Below are 21,597 nucleotides of genomic sequence, written 5' to 3'. Positions count from 1 at the left end.
AGCATGTACGAGTTTGTGAATGGCTTTTCAATTGAATATTGTTATTTGTGAGTGGCATCCATACTATTCAATGTGGTTGTAATTTGTTCTCACTGCTGTATGTAGTATTCCATAGTGCGGCGATTAACATTATTATACATGTCTGGTGAACTTAGGTGTGTTTCTGTTGGCAGTATACTTAGGAGCAGAATTCCAGGGTCATGAGGGGCGGGATGAAAGAAGGTAAAGGGACTAAGCAAAAATCGTATATATTTACACATACATTTACACATACACGCACACACAACAGTGTGCTGATAGTAGCGGGAAAGAAAGTGGGGGTGGATGTTGGTGGAGGTGAGCAAAGGGAGGGAGTATAAGAGACTTTCCTTGGAGGGTGGGGTGGGCGCACTATGCGGTGTGTCGATGATGTTTTATTGAGTAGTACACTTAAAACGTGTTAACCAATGTCACCCCAATAAATTACATTTAAAAAAAGAATATCCGCAATATCCTAGTTCAAAAATTACTGATCAGTTTCCTCCTGTACACGGCTTACCTAGCTGCATTTGTGTATCAAAAAACAAGAATTTTCTAAACATCTCCCGGACATAGCCAAAAAACAAACTTTTCAATCCGTTATTAAAATAATTTCTTCAAACACTTCGATAACCTACTATAACCCTTAAACTCGAACTGAGCAACCCGAGCTTCCGAGCCCCAAACTGAACACAATCACTTCAGCCTCTGGCTCCTTAGCTCCTCCCATCAGAGCTACGGAAGTACAATACGTTCCTTTGGGTCCTCCCGCCTGTAGAGGGCACCCAAACGCTTCTAGAGCCACGAAGGCCTCCCTCCTGGGGTGTCCCTGCAGCGCCTGTTAGTTTAGATCGAGAGAATACGTTTGCATTATAACTTTGTCGCCCAGGAAAAAAATCGCACAGGCATCTAACTCTGGATAATAACGTTCAAACTCAATACCGGCTGAGTACCCTTATTATCAAATCCTGACGCAGTGGTGGGTGGGAGTCAGGCGGCACGAGGACAGACCCGCGGTGGCGAAGGTCCCCAGCCCGCTTTCCTCCTGTGAAGACGTAGCTGCGGGTGCCTGTGGTGGCAGCGTTCAAGATGTCGACCAAGAATTTCAGAGTCAGTGACGGTGACTGGATCTGCCCTGACAAAAAGTGAGTTCAAGAAAGATCCCAAATTGGAGCAGGGTTTATCGGTGGAGTCTTCTCAGATTGGTTCGGGATTTTCCTCTTTACTGTCCTCGGTGCCTTAAGTCGGGTTGACGCGGCGAATCGCGGGCTCCCAAGCGGGAAGGAGGCTCCCGGGTCTGTTCACGAGGAAGGCTTTCAAGAGCGTTTATTTTGAGTATGTCTCCAGCGTTTGTTTCCTCGACTTTACGTCTGCTAAACAGCTCCTCTTTGGAGAGCGAGGTGGCCTCCCCTTTGCCCCCACCCCCCTACTCCCGCCGCGGCCAGGTTTCAGTGTTAAGAGAATCCTCGTTGAGGCCCGCTTGGTATTTGATCTCCCTCACGTGACTTTTCCCTGCAGAACTTTTATCTTGTTGGAGGAAAGCGTTTCGTTTGTCAGCTCGGTCTTTTGCTTCTTATACTTTATCTTGTTGGATATTTTTAAACTTTCCTTCGTACTGTGTGTGTGTGTGTGTGTATGTATATATATACCCCGCCACCCCAAACGTTATCCTTCTTTAGTTTGGGAAATTCTGACTTTTTTCCTTTAATTTCCCCTCGAGAATTGAACCTTCCGCTTCGTTAAAGCCGAAAGGCTTGAAGGCTCTGTTTTTGCCAGCTCAGCCTTGTGAAGCCCTGCAACAGAGAAGCACATATTATGATGGCTCTGCTTTTGACATTATTGCTGAAGACAATGTGCTCTATCAAGTTGTTAGTTTTTATTGACGGGCCCTCAAATAGGTGTTATCTCTTTAGAAATATATGGAAATCACTATGAAAAGTAATTGTCAAAAATATTGAATGCACAACTCATATTCAAATAAAAACCTTTGATTTCTTGTGCCTTACTTAGCCACAGTTTCCACAGAGTTTATAGTGGTAAAGAGGAAAAACTTTGAATCAAATAGACCTGGGTTTAATTCCAGCCCTATTGCTTATTAACCTTAAGTAGGTAATTTAACTTTGCTAAAATACAAAACAAAACAAAAAAACCCTAGAATTCAATGGCTTCCCTACTATAAATACATGAAATAGCATAAATAGTGTGTGGAGAGCAAGTGGTATGTAGCAAATACTCATTTACAGCTATTGATATTAGTTTTGGAAAATTAAAACATCTAATGTCATTAAAGGAGATTAAGTCCTTATTTCCCCAGCATTTGTCTTCTAGCCATATTGTAAGCAGTTTATATGAAATATCGTTTTTTTGTTTTGTTTTTTTTTACATAATAAATTGATCATTCTCAGTTGCATAAAGATTAAGATGACCTCTAGGATTTTAAGTCTTTATGACAATATTGAACAATAACAAGAGTGATAATGTTACAGATAGCACTGCTCTGACTGGTAAGCCTATTTGAAAATATTCAAAAGGTATTCACCAACTTTTAACTTCTGCTGTTGGTCACTTGCAGTATAATGTGCTTTTGACGGCCTCATTAATGACAACACACTCAAATGTTTGAAGGAGGTCTAAGAGTGCATTTCAGCTCAGCTACAAATATGTGAATAGTATTTCTACAGTCTGTATAAATCCAGAAAATTCTTTTCAGAATATGTTTGGGTGAGAACCGTTATTTGGGACTACAGGGGCAACCTAAAAATTATTTGGAGTGCTTTAGTTTAGTGGGAATTCCATACTTTCCATCTCTGTTTTATTCTAGTATAATAACTAAAAGGAAAATGTAAACAGTGTTTTAAAATTTAGAGCATTTAACATTGTTACTGATAATGCACATGGACTAATCAGGCCATGTTAATGAATCTGATGATTTTTTGTTTTTAAGTTTGCTAAAGGTAAGCATAAAATGGTACTGTTATTCCATGTGTTGAGATTTTTGGTTATTGGTTATAATTTTTTTTAGCTAGGTTTCAGAGGTTTGATAACCCAGAAAGCTATTTCCTCATAATTATTGAGCCTGTTTATAATTTTTAGTCACTACAGTCTATTTTTCCTTACTATCCTACCGCCTACTTGTAAAAAGAGTATTTTATCAAGATCCATAAAACCTTCTATGACCTACTCATTTTCTCCCCATTGGTCCACCCTTAGGATTTTGTATTTCTTACAGTACTTAACACATTTCTGTGTGTATCTTTTTATTTTCTGTACTTGAAGTTTTTTGGAACTCCCTGCTGCCTCACCAATAATTGTTGAAGTGGAGTCAGATCTTCAGCTTTGCAAGGGGATTCCATTATAATTACAGTTATATGCCACTTAACGACGGGGATGTGTTCTGAGATATGGGTTAGGTGATTTTTGTCATTGTGCAGGTATGATAGAGCTCACTTAACAAACCTAGGTGGTATTGCCTTCTGCAGACCCTAGGCTATAAGCCTGTATAACACGTTATTACACAAAACACACCAGTTAAACCAATCACTAACATAGTCATTATCACTGTTAAGTATTTTGTACTGTACAATAGGTTTGCTTACACCAGGATCTCTACAGCACAAGTAATGCGTTGCACTACGAAGTTACTTATAATTTTAGCAATCCACTGTCTCATATGCTGTCTATTGCTGACCAAAACATCATTATTTGGTTCATGACTGTTATGCTGAGTCTCAGAGATTCTAAGTGACTTACCAGGATCACATAACTAGAAAGTGAGATTGAATTTCTTATCCTGGACTTGTAGCTTCAAGTCTTACATTTTACCACCTAAATTGTGAGAATTTTTTTTTTTCCTAGTTAATACTGTTGTTAACATGACTGAGATGGCTTTAGAATTTCTGGATCCAGGAATATAGCAAGGGAGGACACATTAAAAAGTTGTTTATATAGGATTTTTTAAATCATAGTGGTTTTAAAAAATCTACAAGTATTTTTTGCTTTTATTTTCAGATGTGGAAATGTAAACTTTGCCAGAAGAACCAGCTGTAATAGATGTGGTCGGGGTAAGTATTTAAGGAAGCTTCAATTGAGACTGTAAATACAGATTATTTTATTATTCCCCCAGATTTGTATTGCATAGTTGTTGTTGTTTTTTTAATTTTCAGAGAAAACAACTGAAGCTAAGATGATGAAAGCAGGGGGAACTGAAATAGGAAAAACACTTGCAGAGAAGAGCCGAGGCCTGTTTAGTGCTAATGACTGGCAGTGTAAAACGTATGTGTTTCCAATTATCTTCCTCTTGTTTCATAATAATATATTTAGCCCTACTTATTAATATTACCAACTCTTATTAGTCACATTAACAAACCAAGGTAACCTTTAAATCAAAGGTCTGTTGATTGTTATTCAGTCTGTATCTGATATATAAGTGTGAGAACTGTTAAATTCTATTTTTTAATGGTAATATTAGTTGTTACTGTGATAGGGTATGTGTGCCAGTAAACATTCTTAAGGTGAACTAATATCACCCAAAAAGGAGGAGGAGGTATTTAACAGCGCAAAAGCCTACATTTTTCTATTAGTGAAAAATATCAAAAACTTATGAAAAATACCACAAAATTTATTTTGCCCATATACAAGGTAATTTTAGAATCATGCATGCCATAATAATTATTCCTAATTAAATAGGTTTCTTAATATTCTTGATTTTTAATCTCTTGATTTTCCAACTTCCATTTCTTTCGTTTTGCTAATGAATTGACTGTATATGAAAGAGGATTTAATCAGAAGAAGGTCTTACATAAATTTCTGATACTATAGATAACTGAAGGATTTTCCAGCAACACATTAAGACTGGGTTTGGTATGCTGTGGAATTCAGTGCTTGAACTGGTTCCTCAAAAAAATTAACATTATTTGGAGGGTATAACCTTACCCTTCTTTCAGGTAAATTCAGAGACTGAGAAGTTAGAACATTTGATATAAAATGGTATTTTTCTCCTAAAGTGTCAGAATCTCTAGAGGTATAATTTGATGTTTATTTCTCATAAAATGACAAAGGCATTCTTCATACTATGTTGCTTTAGCTTCTCTGTTTAAATAGTTAGAACCCACATTTTCTCTTCAGAAAAAAGTACAATGGTACAGTTTCTTTGTTTGCAATATTCTTAGTAAATATTTTTTATGGTAGTGATTTCATCCTAGTTTTTATTTTAAAATCCTAGAATGTCTAAAAATTTGTTTTTCTTGTAATTATCTACTAACTTGGTATTTTTAACTTCTGAAGTTGCAGTAATGTGAATTGGGCCAGAAGATCAGAGTGTAACATGTGTAATACTCCAAAGTATGCCAAGTTAGAAGAAAGAACAGGTAAGATAAAAGCATATTCCAACTAAATGATTTTTGAAAGAACTGAAAATTGAATTGACAGTTATGTCATCTTAAGAGCACAGTGATTGGGGATTCTTTCTATTCTGCTGTATGTTTTTTACCTTGATTTTTTTTTTTTTCCCCTCACACACACACACACACACACAAATCATCTTGTTTGAGAATTGTGCAATTTACAAAGTACAGCATTACGAAGCTGTAACTTAACCAATAGTAACATTAGGATACTTTCAGAAATGCTTTATTTACTCCCCTTTCCCCCACTTATCTAGATGTTTGTTATTAGTACTAAAAGAGTAATACCACTTTTTCATTTATTCCATATTCTAGTATGATGAAAAAAAAGGGCAGAGAGGCACCTTTTAAAGTAAATCTCTCTGAGAGTGGGTCCCAAACATCTGCAGGTAATTTGGATGGAATTTGGCCTAAATAATAGCTTATCATTGGCTCTGTGTTGTCAGTGGTGAGATGAAAATATTTACCTAATATCATATAGTTCCATATTATCAGCAATTAGCCCAACCATGTTATCAGTATACTTCAAATATGATTTTATCATTCAGCATCATATGTCATACAAAGACACCTTCTGTATATAGTCGCCTTGTCAGACCTAGATTAAGTAAGCAAGTTCCTGGTTCTATTTCCTCCCTGACTTTAGACCACTTCCACTGTCTGTCTTGTCTCTGGAGATAAGGGACCCAGTAAAGAACCTTTTGGACCTAGCCCTTCCAGAAGTACAACAGAAATTCTAGTTAAATCCTCGGCCTCCCACCTTCCTCCTTTCTCTTTTTCTTTTTTTTTTTTTTTTTTTTTTTTTTGTTTAATTTGTATTTTCACTTGTGAGAACATTGTAGCCTAATATCTTAGATATTATTTTTCAATCCTCAAATCTTGCCTAACCCTTCTCATTCACCCTCACTTCATTAAGATAGACGCTTCTTTCCTTTTTTTTTAATCAGTAAGAAGTACTTCAATAGAACAGTCTTAATTGTGAATTTTATTCTTTTGAATTCTTTAGAATAAATTCTCAGAAGTTGGAGTAATTAAATTATTCAAAATACAGAATCACAGAATTTCCAAATTAGTATCTTGGTTCTTCCTATGAGGTGTGTGTAATATTCATCCCCTTTTCTCTGTTCATTTCTGTTGTCATAACCCTAATTCAGGCCTGAGTTAAATCTGTGTTTGATGCTTTACTGTCCTTTACTCACTTTTTTACATTGTACTGTGAGACAAAATTGAAAATATTTTTGTTGTGATGCCTATAGAGGTTCTTGATTACTTGTTTCTGGGTGAGCAAAATAGACACACAGAGCCTAAGATTAATGAAGTCTTTTTAAGAAAGCAGTGTGTTTGATAAAGCATTGCTTAAGGTAAGAAGAGAAAGATGAGATACCCAAGTAACAAGTTGAAAGGTCATTCCAAACAAGCGTAAACAGCTTGTGTGAAGGCCCTAAGACTTGAAAGAATTTAGCATAGTGGATGTACTAGTTAGCTCCAGGAAACACTTCAGAGGTAAAAAAAAAAGCCATATAAATCATAGTGTAAGGGATATATTTTATTCTTAAGTATAATGAGAAATATCTGAAGGATTTTTAACAAAGGAGTAACACCTCTGATTTTCCTTAAATATTGCTAGTTTGTAGAAAAAGATTTGGGGGGAGGGGGTTGGTGGCAAGAGCAGAACCAGGAAGACCAGTTTTTCCAGTATGACCTGACAAGCTTCAAACCAATGGAATGAAGGAAACAGATATAGACCATGCCAGTTATGCCTCTAACTCACCTATTATTCAATGGAAATGATACACTGAAGTTTTTTCATGATAGAGAGACATATTTTCTGTGTTCTCTTCATGAGTTCTCGTCATGAGGTGGATTTGTTGATTGGTTCACCCAACATACCTTAATAACCATTGTTGTCAACAGATTATTTAAGTTGTTTTTCAAGAACATGAAAATAGCTTTTGTATTTGCTATGATAATCATTTTAAAATAATTATTACTTAGATACCTATGCAAAATCAACCTATACAAAGTATATTTCACTTTGTAAATTTTGGCTATAGTGTATTCTTTAGCTCTCCATTTTTGCCATACCGTTTTTCAGCTGTAGACTACTAAATGATACAGAGCCCATGGATTTTTTTTTTTTTTAACCTACTTATAAGTATTTTGAAGTTTAGATCTGCGTTGTTAGCCATCTCTTAGAATTTGTTGTGTATAAAACCAGTCATACTTTATTCTTGGGATGTGGTGATACAATGTGAGATATATTTAGAGATAAACTATCTTGTAGAATTACAACTTTGTATTATATTTGTAATCCATAATTAACATTGAATCTGAGCTGTTTTCTTAAGGTGAGCATAATCCAGTTGTGCTTCCTTTCTTTCTTTTTCTATATGTGGTGTTCTGAAAAACTACAGCCAAGGGAAAAATTGTTATTGGTATTTCATGTACCTTTTACTCATGTTACATGAAGAAAAACAAAAGGAAACTTTTCAGTTGGGTGCATATTGTCTCTGAAACAAGGGTAGAAGAGGAGGAAAGGGATGATATACAAGTATTTCAAAGATAAACCCTAATACATTGCAATTTTCACTGCTACAAAGTAAAGAAAGGATGTTGTATTAATGTGATTTTTTTTAAGAAAATTAAATTTATTAGCTATTTTATTGGCATATAGAGCCTTCCTACTGTTTGTAGCTCTGTTATGAAATGGTAATAGGGTAATGAGCTTCCTTATTTTTTTAATGCCCATGTTTGATAAATTTCAAGTCACAAATCCTAAATTAAAAGTAATATGTTCATAAATTTATTTAACATTGTGCTGGTTCATGAAATCCTTAAATGAAATCACCGGCCTTTATGTGCTGGTACTGCTCTGGAATTTTACATAGATTGTTTTACTTTTGACCACACACTTCTCGATTATTTTTTCAATGGTAGAGTTATTCAGAATCTCTCATCTGACTTTCAATAAAACTAACTCACTTTCTTATTCTAGTCTCTCTTGATCTTATACGAAAGACTTAACAGTCTCATTGTAGGTGCCAATTGTGACATCAAAAAATAATGGTTTGCTGATCTCGATTACTTTTTGATAGAATATTTTCAGTTTAAAAGTTAACTGGCTATTTCTCTATTTCAGAGACTCTTCCGTGGCTTTTACATCTGTATTGAAAATAATTGCATCAAAATCAATTTGGATTTTTGTTATTATGTTATTGAATTTGCTTTTATAATTTAGAATTTTCCAAACTCTGGCTGCATTTTATTTTAGCTCAGCAAAATTTCAATATTAACAAGATTCCAGACCATCTACAATTGGTAAACAGTGAACTTTGATTCTTGGTTCTTACTGAGCCCAGTTCTCCCAGAAGAATTATAATAAACTAAAAAGGAAAGTCTTTTTTACTTTTTAACCTTGGTTATAGCAGAGGTTTAAGGAGATGTTTTTCACCCATGCACTTTGAAATTGAGAAAAGCTGAAAGTACAGCTACAGGACTTTCCAGCTAAGTATCTCACATTGAGACTTTTCTCTGTAGCGATTTTTCTTAAGTCACTTTTTTCTTTTAAGTATATTTTATTGATTATGTTGTTACAGTTGTCCCAATTCCTTTTCCCTTTGCTCCCCTCCACCCATTAATTCTCTTCCCTCCAGCAATCCCACCACCCCTTAGTTCATGTCCATGTGTCGTGCATATAAGTTCCTTGGCTTCACCCTTTCCTATATTATTCTTAACTTCTCCCTGTCTTATTTTGTACCAACCAATTATGCTTCTTGATCCCTGCACCATTGCCCCATTTCCCCCCCCCTTCCCCCCTCCCAGCTGATAACCCTCCAAATGATCCCCAAACCTATGATTCTGTTCCTATTCTGGTTTGCTTAGTTGAATTTTGTTTTTATTTTTTAGATTCAGTTGTTGATAGTTGTGAGTTTGTTGTCATTTTAATGTTCATAGTTTTGATCTTTTTTTTAAATAAGTCTCTTTAACATTTCATATAATAATGGCTTGGTGATGATGAACTCCTTCAGCTTTACCTTGTTTGGGAAGTGCTTTATCTGCCCTTCCATTCCAATGATAGCTTTGCTGGATAGAGTAATCTTCGTTGTAGGTCCTTGCTTTTCATAACTTTGAATACTTCTTGCCTGCAAAATTTATTTTGAGAAATCATCTGACAGTCTTATGGGAACTGTTTTGTAGGTAACTCTCTTTTCTTGCTGCTTTTAAGATTCTATCTTTTAACTTTTGGCATTTCAATTATGACGCTGTCTTGGTGTGATCCTCTTTGGGTCTAGCTTCTTTGAGACTCTCTGTGCTTCCTGGACTTGTATGTCTATTTCCTTTGACAAATTTGAGAAGTTTTCCTTCATTATTTTTTTACATAAGCTTTCAATTTCTTGCTCTTCCTCTTCTCCTTCTAACACCCCTATGATTCAGATGTTGGCACATTTAAAGTTGTCTCAGAGGTTCCTAAGGCTCTTCCATTTTTTTCAATTCTTGTTTCCTCATTCTGTACTGGTTGACTGTTTTTCTTCCTTATGTTTCAAGTCATTGATTTGAACCCAGGTTTCTTTCCCTTAACCATTGGTTTTGTATGGATTTTCCTTCGTTTCATTTAGCATGGCCTTCATTTCTTTACTTATGCGTTTGCTGTACTTAAGCATATCTGTCAAACCTGTGAGCATCTTTATCACCAGTGTTTTGAACTCTTCATATGTTAGGTTGGCTATCTCCTTGTCACTTAGTTCTCCCACTGGAACCTTGATCCATTCCCTTTTGGACCGTTCTTCTCTGTCTCCTCATCTTGACAGACTCCTATGTTTGTTTTCCTCTGTGTCTTAGGTAGAGCTGTTGCACTGTTACATTGTAAGGGGTGGAGCCTTAGGTATTCATTAGTGCGGGCTACCCGTTTCACCATGTGGTGCTGTGGAGGGGTCGGTCTGAGAGGGGACTATGTAGCTTGTTCAGCACTCGCCTCTTTTCCAGGCACTTCTCCCACTTCCTGTATAGGATTGGCACCCCTCTAGCTATTGCTCTGCCTGTCGTTCCCAGAGTGGGTGGGTCTGAGGATGTTCTAGGACCGTGGGGGCCCTTTAAACAAGTGGACTCTGCTGCAAGACCAGCAGTTTCTTCCTCCGCCCTAACCCCCTCTGGTTTGCACAGTCAGAAGCAATGAGGCTTTATTTTCCCCAGCACTGGAACCGTGAGCTGTGTGGTCTAGTCTGGTGCTGGGAGCGCTTCCCAGGTATCCCTCCCGACTTTTTAAAACATGTGACTGTGCTTTCTGCCAGCCTGTCGCAGCTGCTGCCACCACCACACCACGTCCTCTCTGCCCCTCCTACCTATCTGGATGAGTATTCCTTTTTATATCTTTGTTGGACTTCCATGCAGCTCGATTTTTTGGAACTTCTGGTTGTCTCTAGTTTTGAGGTAGCTGTATTTCTTCTTAGTTGCAGACACTCAGTGTGTCTGTCTAGGCCTTCATCTTGGCTGGAAGTCTTATTAACGCTTTTTAAAGACTAGTAATTGTTATATGCACAGGCAAATTTCATTGATAGGATTTTTTTTTTTCCTGTTGTTTGGAGTGCTTTTGAGAATTTCTTTGTTATTATTTTAATGAATTGGCAGAGGATAACAATGTATGTCTTGTCTTTTAGGATATGGTGGTGGTTTTAATGAAAGAGAAAATGTTGAATATATAGAAAGAGAAGAATCTGATGGTGAATATGATGAGGTAAGCTATACATTAATGTACAGGTTGACTACAAATTAGAAAAATTGGTTAGAAAATATCTTTATGCAAAAAATATATAAAATGTATGAATATATTACAGAAATGTTATGAATCTTTTTCTGTAGTTTGGACGTAAAAAGAAAAAATACAGAGGGAAGGCAGTTGGCCCAGCATCTATTTTAAAGGAAGTTGAAGATAAAGAATCTGAGGGAGAAGAAGAGGATGAGGATGAAGATCTTTCTAAATACAAATTAGATGAGGTAATTGATAGCCTTATTTCCCCTTTGTCTTATTTCAGCTATGACATAACATGAATGTTTTTAATGACCTTTGGTCTATCGTGAAGATATATATGTTCTACTGTATACTCATTTGTTCTCACAGAAGTTTTGAGCTTCCACTCTGCCAAGCTCTATTCTGGGACTGGAAAAACAATAATGACTAAGACAAAAATACCCTTCTTTAATGGAACGTAAATAAAACAGCAAATAAAGGTTCCCTGAGTAGGGAACAAACCTGCATCATTCAAGAAATCAACATAAGCTAGTGTGGTTAGAGCAGAGGGGAGGATGTGCGGCAGTGACCACTTCAAGTGTGGTAATGTTTGTTCTGTGGGCCTGAGTGTAAAGTTTTAAGTTTGGGTGTATAGATCTAGATTAAGGTCACTTTGGGGTATGATCATAAGAGGCCCTTGAGTGCAACTAAATCAATGTAGAACAATTTTTAAAGATTTTAATAAAGAAGATATCTGACCTATATTTGAGAGTGATGACAGTCAGTATACAGTGACCTTTAACAACACAGGTTTGAATGGCGCAGGTCTGCTTATACATACATGGGTTTGTTTTTCAGTACATACACTATAAATCTATTTTCCTTGTGATATTCTCTTATTTATTTACTTTTTTAAGGAAGTTGAGAGAGAGGAAAATGTCAGTTTGTTCTTTCAGTTATTTATGCATTCATTGGTTGCTTCTTGTATGTGCCCTGACCAGAAATCAAAACTGCAGCCTTGGTGTTTCAGGATGACACTCTTAACCAACTGAGATATTATATTCTTAATAACATTTTTTTTCTCTAGCTTACTTTATTCTAAATGCAATATATAGTACATATATTGAGTTGACCAAAAGATCTTACCACATTTTTTTCCGTACGATGGCTCTGGTAGTGCTTAGTTGTCTTTAACTTCATTTGAAACAATTTTGTTAGATTGCATTGTGACAGCTGCCATATCAGTGTGCATTTAGAAAACTTATCAAAATCGATGAATTTTTGTGCAGCTATTTTAATTTTGAAGATGAAAGAAAATATGGGACATTTTTTGACCTATTATACTTTATTTCAAGAACGATAGAAGCAATAAAAAAGATATATGCAGTGTATGGAGAAGGTGCTGTGACTGACTGTGTCAAAAGTGGTTTGTGAGGTTTCTTAGTACTGTTGACTATAGGCCAGATCTTTGCTCTGGGGCTGTCTTTTGCAGCACCCCTGGTTTTCTGCCCACTAGAAGCCAATAGTGGTAGAAGCCAACATACTCAGAATATCCAAATCAATAAAGTTATTGGTGAAAATGAAAGATGTGTTCTTTATTTTATGTAAAAAACATAATGGACTTTTTAGCCAACCAAATAAAATGTGTTAATCGACTGTTTTCTGTAAGGCTTTGGTCAGCAGGCTGTTATTAAGTTTGGGGGGAGTCAAAAATTAGGCCCAGGAGGTCAGTGCAGTGCCCCTAACCCATACATTGTTCAAGGGTCACCTTGAACATTGAGATATTGGGGTGGTAGAATGGATTGTCTTAGTTACAGAGATCACGTAAAAGATTACTGTAATATCAGTGGAGAAAAGAATGAAGTACTAAAGGGGGTGGTTTCAAAGACCTTGATGGGAGTAAAATTGAAAGTTCTCGATTACTTATTTGGTAATACATTGTGACAGAAAAAGAGGAAATAAATATGACTTCTAGGTTTACTTCTTTGAATCGTTTGAGGCAGTTGTCAAGTCCACCTAACAAGCTAAGGAATGTAATAGGCAGATTTCAGGATTGAGAATGAACTTGCTGAGATAATAATGATGTGATTTATATCCATATGGAGATGTTCAATATATAGAACTGTCCCTCATTCCTGATAGCATTAATACCTAAATGTCAAGTGTATTTGACTCTTGACTTTCTCATAGGATGAGGATGAAGATGATGCTGATCTCTCAAAATATAATCTTGATGCCAGTGAGGAAGAAGATAGTAATAAAAAGAAATCTAATAGACGAAGTCGCTCAAAGTCTCGATCTTCACATTCACGATCTTCACGCTCATCCTCCCCCTCAAGTTCAAGGTCTAGGTCCAGGTAAACGGGTACAGGTCAAGGGTAACACCAGTCAAAATGTCAGTATCTAACTTCTTTATTTATAAGTTTTATTTTTCTTGACTGAATAAGCTTTTATGTTAGAGATTTCATTCAGGTCACCTTTTAAAAGATAATTTTTTCTTAGTGCCATGAAATAATTGTCCAGTATTTTCAGAAATGCAGATTTTAATATGAAACTTCCTCAGTCCATTTATTATCAGCCTTTTATTAAAAGACTTGAAAATTTAATTAAATCATTATATACAGTTATTATCTAAATAGTTTACATTTAGAAATGTTTATGTAATGGGAAGATTTTATGTGTTTATTGATAAAGGCCAGTGTAGAAATTTTCTAGGCCTTTATTAAATTATTGGTTATTACAAAATGCTTTGACAATTTACTTTGATAAAGGTATTCTGAATACAGGAGAAAATTTAGTATTGGCTTAATGCTTATTTTAAAATGTTCAGGAATAAATTAGGATTCAGTTGCTGTTGTACTTGAATATTATTTTGTCGATGATGTAAAATTTCAGTAAATATTTCCTGATTGTGTAGTCAACAATAAAAATAAAATTTTAGGTGAGAAAAAGCAGTACATTATTTAAAGTGTTTTGTTGAAGAATTCTTAGTAAAACAACAGGCAATGAATTTTAATGGTATTTAGGAAAAAATATTAGCTGAGTACTTAATAATTAAAGTTTTAAAGAGTGACTGATTCTGAAAATAGTAATTTTAGAATGAAAATTTAATAATCTTTAGCTGCAGGTTATTTTAAGGGGCAAATTATAAAGTTGTAAGATTAATACTGAATTATATTTCTTTTGTGATTTTTGAAATTTAAATGAACCATACCTTCTTGTGTCATTTTTTTTTTTAACAATTATAGGGTTGTTAATGTATTTTCCCTTTAATTTTCTAACATTTGAATAGACAGAAAAACAGGGTTAAACAGACATACACGTGTCATCATTTATAGCTTCAGATTAATAGTGACTGAGGAGGTGAAAGGGATTTTATAAGGGAAATGGATTGGTATTTCAGAGAAGTTAAATATAAAATGCAGCATTCAGAATTCCTAGATATGTTAAGTTCTGGGTTACTTTTTAAATATTTGTAAATATAAAGTATTCAGTGTTAATAAAGTGATAATGCCTAGTGTTTTTACTTGTACAATCATGAGTGATAGAGTGATTTTCTCAAACTTGAAAACATTTTTAAAATTACCTGTTACCTTACATTTTTCCATAAATATCAAAACAAAGAGTTTAGTTTCTTTAAAATATTATTTTGAAAATACATATCTAAAATAGTTATCTTTTTATTTGAAAATGAATTCTAATGCATATCTTTCTTTCAGTGTTTATATCACAAAGTTCAATTATATGGTCCTGGAAAAAAAATCCTTCCATGTTGTTCCAGGTCCCGTTCAAGAAGTTCTTCCAGTTCCCAGTCAAGGTCTCGGTCCAGTTCCAGAGAACATTCGAGATCTCGTGGGTCGAAATCAAGGTGAATGAGGTAGCATCTCTCTGTAAAGCAGAGAGAAAATAACATTTAAAGGCTGCAGAAGGTGTTGCTGCTTTCTCGCCCTCCCCTTCTTATTTTGCTTCTACTTGTCAATTTTATTTTCACATTACAAAACATGCACTTGCCTGGGCTTAATTTTCTCACCATGAGATGTTTCCATTGCCTGCAATGTGCCAAGACATTCCCATGATTGAATTAAGGTGGTTATTTTGCATCATGCAAGGTTTATCTTTGTGCTGAAATGTGATAAAGTGTGAAGATGGAGCCAAGTCTTGTTAACCAAAATCTCTCATACATTAGTTATGTTTGCAGTGGTAGTTCAAATAAAATTAGAAATATGCATATTAAATAGGAAATACTCCCATGTTTTAAACGAAGAAAAATAACTGCCTCTAAACAGATTTTGTTTTGCAAGGCAATTGTTTCAGTATTTACAAAACACAAATAAAGTTTTTGGAGAGTCTTTATACATATTTGAATTTCTCTGTAATATATAGAATATTACAAACAGTATATGGAACAGACACTCCTTAAATCCCACCAACTAAATCAAGAAGTACAGTTGGTTAGTCTAGGTATGGTGTGGTCTTAAGTAACATTACTATTAATTTTAGGTTGCACTTAGTCATATAGAGGGAAAAACAATTTGTAAATAAGCATTTGAGACACTCATTTTGTCTAAAAATCATACAAATATACTGCCTTTCTTTTTAAGTTAATTTATTTATGTAGTAAAGGCATCTAACATGAATTTTAAAAACCACTAAAATTCCACTTGTGTAGAACTTCACACTGACATTGGGTGGTAGCTCCTTTGGTAAAAATAATTGCTTAATAGTTTATTAGAGTCAAGTCTGTAGCACAACTGCAATTTAACAGCATTAAAAAGAAAATGATATGCACACTTGTATTAATCCAGTACAAAATAGAAAGCAAATGAGTTTGTTGTTGTTGTTATGATGATGATGTGTATTTTCAGTGTTTTAGTTCTTTGAGTGCTTCTTAGGTGAAGGTTAAATCCTAGTTCCCTTTGGGAAACACTGTAATAAGGTTTGCAGAACAGCCTTCATATTCCTTCCAAACATTTTTTCATCGCTTATAACTTTCCAAAGAATTCTCCTTTTGGGCTTTCTATGTTTATTTTAAGCCCAAAGGTGAATTTTTTGGGAAGTTTAAGCTAAATTACTTCAACCAAAATATGTAAATGAAGAAAATAATTTTCTTTAAACAGTTGCACGTTTACCTCTACCTAAAACATGTGAATGTCAACACTTCATACTTCATGAATAGTGGCCCTTCATAAAAGTAAATATTGCTGATGTAAATCAAGTTTTAAAGTTACTCATTTTATTTTTCTTTGAATATTTAGCATTTTAATAGTTACTGTTCCTTCTCATGTCCCTTATTTCTGCTTTTTCTCTAGCAACTTAACAAGTTTTACAATTACACAAGGAATTGTTATGTTTATTTTCCTTGGGAGGTTGTATTTATGAAAAATACTTTTTCTCAAAAATGGAAGGATGTTTTTCTAGACATAAAGTCATGTATCAATAAATGCGCAGTTTTACCTGTTGGTTTTGCTGTTTTGTTTATTTTAAAATGAAAAACTTAAGTTTTGTTTTTTTACCTACTAATTTTAGAGGGAGAGAAACATCAATTTATTGTTCCACTTATTTATGCCTTCATTAGTGTTTCTTTCATGTGCCCTGACCGGGGATTGAACCTGCAGTCTTGACATAGCAGGACAGAGCTCTAACCAGCTGAGCTACCTGGCCAGGGCTAAAGCCATATGTTTTTTAAAAATATTTTAAAATTCTACTTACTGTAATTGATGTACACTTACCATAGGATTTTAAAGAGAGATGAAATTAAAGTAAATGTATTTAAATAGAATTGTTTTCATGATTGAACCAGAAGTCTTCTGTTGAATAAGCAGTAAGTATTTCTTCTTATAAAATTTTCAGTTATAAATCCTGTTTATTTTTGGATCTGTTAACTAAATTAACTTCCTCATTTCGTCTTTTAATGAAATGTTTGATTTGTTTCTCAATCAATGAAGATCCAGCTCCAGATCCCACAGGGGCTCTTCTTCCCCACGAAAAAGATCTTATTCAAGTTCATCATCTTCTCCTGAGAGGAACAGAAAGAGAAGTCGTTCTAGATCTTCATCTGTTGATCGCAAAAAAAGACGAACAAGATCACGGTCACCCGAAAGGTTTGGGTTTCTGTAGAAATAAGAATGGGTGTTCTTAAGTGTGTTTAATAGATTAAACTTCCTTGTCAAAGATCAGATTTTTATAATCTCCTTTAGTCCAACTTTAAATTATACTTTTCAACTTTAAACTTCAGGAAACATTAATTACTTTGTTTATCCTATGTACTTTGATCAAGTTGTTTAGAAAAGTTGTAGATCAAACCACTCTCCTCCACTTTCTTTTCCTTTTATTGTTTAAATATTTATTTTCATATATAATTATAGCCAACTCTCGGTTATTTCTGTCTTTAAGATTTTGATTCAGAAGCTGTATGTTGAAGTAATTTAGAAATTGATTTTCATATATATTTATGCTATAGGTTTTTACATTAAATATTAGAAATCAGGATTCTAGGACATCTAATCAAAATAACTATTCTAGATCATTGGAAATCTGTCCTCATTTAAATATGTGTAAATGCATTTTCACAGGAAAATTTTTTCATGCTCTTTATCAGGAAATTGTTATTTAGCTAATAACATTTTTCATCTTGCAGTACAAACCCCATTTTTTTTCTTTTTGAGAAAGACCTTTACTAGGTTACATTGTCTATATTGACATTTTTTAATTTGGAGAGTGTTATCTGTTAGCCTTTTCTACAGCAGGCTAATTAGTTTCATTAACTTTATTTTGGTTCTGAGTGTCTAATTATATTGTCAGTTTAATGGCTTCCTTTGTACTCTTGGCAAAATTTTTTTTATTCTTTCAGCTTATGAATATAAGAATTAGGTAGTCTGAGTACTGCTGGGTCCAGTGGTAGGATTACCTTATGATTCCTACTTGTACAGAATGATTAGTTTTGCTCAACATTTTGAAGTTTAGATATTAAGGTTACACACGACTAGCCTTTGTTTCTCTGCATTTGGTTTTTTGTAAGAAAATAACTCCATATTTGAATGAAGTTCATTCTGTTGCTTTCTTATCACCTCTGCATATTTTTATCTTAGCCACATATAATCCCCCTAGTTTGTTGTCATCTAAACTTAATGAACATGTTCTCTATTCCATAAGCCAGGTGATTGGTGAAAACACTAAACAACCCTGAGCCCAGGGCCAACCCCTCGGAACACCACTACTTTACCCAGGTTGATATATTGACTTATTCATATTAGCTGCATGAATATAACCCATTATCTAATTGTACAGTCATCTTGTGAGACCTAGATTTCCAAATGTAATTATTTATGAATATATATTCTCATACACAATCAGAAGCCTTGCTATATCTGTTTTACATATATACTTACCACACTATCTACAATGTTATCACAGAGATGGTTTTAGTCACTCTTCCATTTCCAAGTTTATTTGCCTTTGTTATATAGTATCTGTAATTTTACACATTTTTGCAAGGCTTTTCTTCATTACCTTAAATAATTGAGAGGTGGCTATATCTTGAAATGAGAGATTTTTTTAATTACAGAGAATTTTACATTATACTCTTACTGGGCTCACATCTAAGTTCTAAACATTAGTTTATGTATATAAGTTTATATCTTAATTTTTAATTATTTCTTTTGCCAGTGTAATGAGGTTTAATTTTTTTACATTCTCAAAATTTTATGAATGAATGATGATATCCAGCTCCAGCTTACTAAGCTACCTGCTTTCTCCATTATGTCTTACAGGCACCACAGGTCATCTTCTGGATCATCCCATTCTGGTTCCCGTTCAAGTTCAAAAAAGAAATAATGTATTTAAATTTACATCATTAAAAAAAATCAGTACAGTGCATGAAGCATATTTTTAAAGAAGTTGGTGTCTTACTTGGTCAGAAGTGCTAGTAGAGGTGCATGCCTTTCATTGCTTTTCAGAACAATATAGCTGTGTTTATTTGTGAAATTAAAAGTAAATAGTATTTTAAGCCATAATGTCCCCAAATATATACTCTATTTATCATTCTTAATTTACAACCATTTATTTAAAACCACCTCAGCTATAACAAAGTCCTTTATTTTATTTTATTTTATTTACATTGTTCCCTAATTTGAACTCTTTGTTTTTCTCATTTCCAAATATCAACTGTTTACTGACTTAAGACAAGATTACCTTAGGCTTGCCTGAACTTTGGGCATGGAGGCAAGACTGATGAAGTAGTTGGAAACAGTCTGTTTATGTTAATCTGAGAAAAGCAGTCATCCTGTTCATGTTAACATGTCAAAGTGATTCTTATCAGAAAAAGTTAAACTAGTTATAAAACAGCCAAGTAGAAACTTCATTTTGATATTCCCTATGCTGAGGGTGCCTTAGAATCATTGTCTTGTCTTCTATTCAGTTGTACTTTTTGCAACACACTTAATACAGAAAAATCTATGACTTTGTAGAAGGAGAAAGGTATTACTCATTTCTCTCCCTTTCAGACACATACTTTTGAGCAAGAATAGCTTAACAGTTCTTTTTTTTTTTTTTTTTTTTGATATGGTTGTCTTATGAGAAAAACATTATTTCAAAATGTTATCTTCATATTTTTAAGAAGCTTTGTGTGATATCCTTTAAAAATCCATTTTTTACATATGATAGGGTAGAAAAAGCTAAATTATAATTGATGAGGAAGAAATTAAAGCTTTTGAAATACATTTTTCTTTGAGTGAAAGACCAACAGAGACATTGTTAATTTAAGCAAACATTTGTCACGAGATGTTTTTAACACTGCATAAATTTTTTTTCCTGAGTAATGAATGATTATTTCTGCATGACATAAACAGAAATAATTATTCTTGTTCATTTGAAATTACTTATGGCTTAAAATACTTTCAGAGTTTGTTTTAATTCTCAAAATTAAAATCTGGTCACTTGAGCTTTATATGTCTGGTTTAAAAATAAAAGGGTTTCTCTTAACAGTATCTTCAGTGACAATGCAAGGTAAGTATATTAAGGAAAATCAACAACTGTGCTTGGGGACTTTTTATCATGGGGATCAATACCCATTATTTTTGTTCTTTTTTATTTTTAAACATGTCTTCTGCAATTAAAAATTAAAACATTATAAGGTATTTTGTAGACCAAACATAAATATATTTGTTTTTTTATTTTAAAATGAGTGATTTTTCTCTTCATCTGATCTAAAGACGAAAGCAAAATATCTTACGTAGAAATATTTTGATAATATTTTTACAATGAACTTGCCCCTTGTTTTTTTACATCTTAATTTTCTTTGCTATGTTTACTGTAGTTTGCACAAGAACTTTTCTCTCTTGTAATTGTGCCTCAGACTTCTTGGAAGTCCACCTTTTAAATTGCCCAGATGATCTTCTAGATTCTACATGTTACTGTTGGCTTATTCTTGTGCTTTCTGTATTAAAACTTTGGCTGTACTGAGCAAATGCAAGGTTATAAATTTAGTGAATAGTAGTTTGCAAACAATTCAGATGATTATGATTTCATTTCGTTTAACTAAGCTGTACTAGTCCATAAGGAAATGATGCTGTAGACAAATGTAAATAAAGCTTGTGGGTCAAGCATCAAGTGGTGTTAACAATAAATTAGGATTTTAAGCTCTGATTTAATGTTCATTTTTAAAGTTATTTGCAGTCTTGTTACTTTTCATTGTGTTCTTTAAACTCTTCATATTCACTTACCCTTATATAATGTCATATTTGTATGTGAGTGCTTGGTTTAAAACAGTACAACATGTGATCACTGTAACCTTGGGTACTCAAAATTTATGTGACTTAAAAACTGTAGGTTACCCAAATTAGTTTTATACTTCTTTCTGTCAGAACATTACATAGCTATTTCATAGCACACCATAATGTGCTTCTGAATTACTCTTAAAACTGTCACTTTATAGCACTTTATAGCCCTTTTAACTGCTAAATATTCTTAACTTTCTATTTGCAATCTTTTCATCTAAACGATAATAAATAGTATCTGATAACGAAAGTCCAAGTTTAGACTAAGCTCTAAATGCATGACCATCTCTGGGTACAGTTATGAAGAAGGTAAAACAAATCTTGTCTCAAAACACGTTTTCTGTCTCATGTCTTCTTGCTATCTGGCATCCACAGCCTATCTTGTAGATATTGGTAAGAAGGTAGGGAATTTCTCCATTCTGTCCCCTGTTTTTGATATAATTGATTTTTTTTAAATAGAAATAACCTTGTAGCTTTCCTGAAATTGAAATTATATTATTTCTGCTTTATTTCTGGAAAATAAAAGAGTGGACAGTTTCAATTAAAAGATAGTTTAAGCCCTGACCAGTGTGGCTTTTTTAATGTAGTGATTTGGTAAGAAAGTGGTAATTTCAGTCATGTATGGGAATATAGTATACAGGTACTATTTTGGCGGAATAACCTTAAATTTACAGAAAAG

General features: G+C 34.0%; 1 protein-coding gene across 3 annotated transcripts; it reads left to right on the top strand.

Moving 5' to 3' along the window:
• Positions 1 to 1,044: 1,044 nt before the first annotated feature.
• ZRANB2 (zinc finger RANBP2-type containing 2) lies at positions 1,045 to 19,040 on the top strand. Of its 3 annotated transcripts, XM_090269619.1 has the most exons (11): positions 1,045 to 1,163; positions 4,027 to 4,079; positions 4,182 to 4,290; positions 5,302 to 5,384; positions 11,075 to 11,151; positions 11,277 to 11,411; positions 13,336 to 13,502; positions 14,927 to 15,013; positions 17,091 to 17,246; positions 18,298 to 18,371; positions 18,915 to 19,040. In XM_090269619.1, the coding sequence occupies exons 1-10, from the start codon at positions 1,108 to 1,110 to the stop codon at positions 18,329 to 18,331; spliced, it is 957 nt and encodes a 318-aa protein (XP_090125745.1). In that variant the 5' UTR covers positions 1,045 to 1,107; the 3' UTR covers positions 18,332 to 18,371; positions 18,915 to 19,040. The 3 variants fall into 3 exon arrangements, with proteins under 3 accessions (XP_090125745.1, XP_090125744.1, XP_090125746.1); XM_090269618.1 differs by lacking the exon at positions 18,298 to 18,371; XM_090269620.1 differs by lacking the exon at positions 18,915 to 19,040 and having other exon boundaries at positions 18,302 to 18,365.
• Positions 19,041 to 21,597: the final 2,557 nt, after the last annotated feature.

Source organism: Furipterus horrens, unplaced genomic scaffold (assembly GCF_987537825.1).
Source record: "Furipterus horrens unplaced genomic scaffold, mFurHor1.1.pri manual_scaffold_3, whole genome shotgun sequence".
Taxonomy (NCBI): domain Eukaryota; kingdom Metazoa; phylum Chordata; class Mammalia; order Chiroptera; family Furipteridae; genus Furipterus; species Furipterus horrens.
The sequence above is the reverse complement of the archived record's forward strand: the minus strand, read 5'-3'. Positions and strand labels throughout refer to the sequence as shown.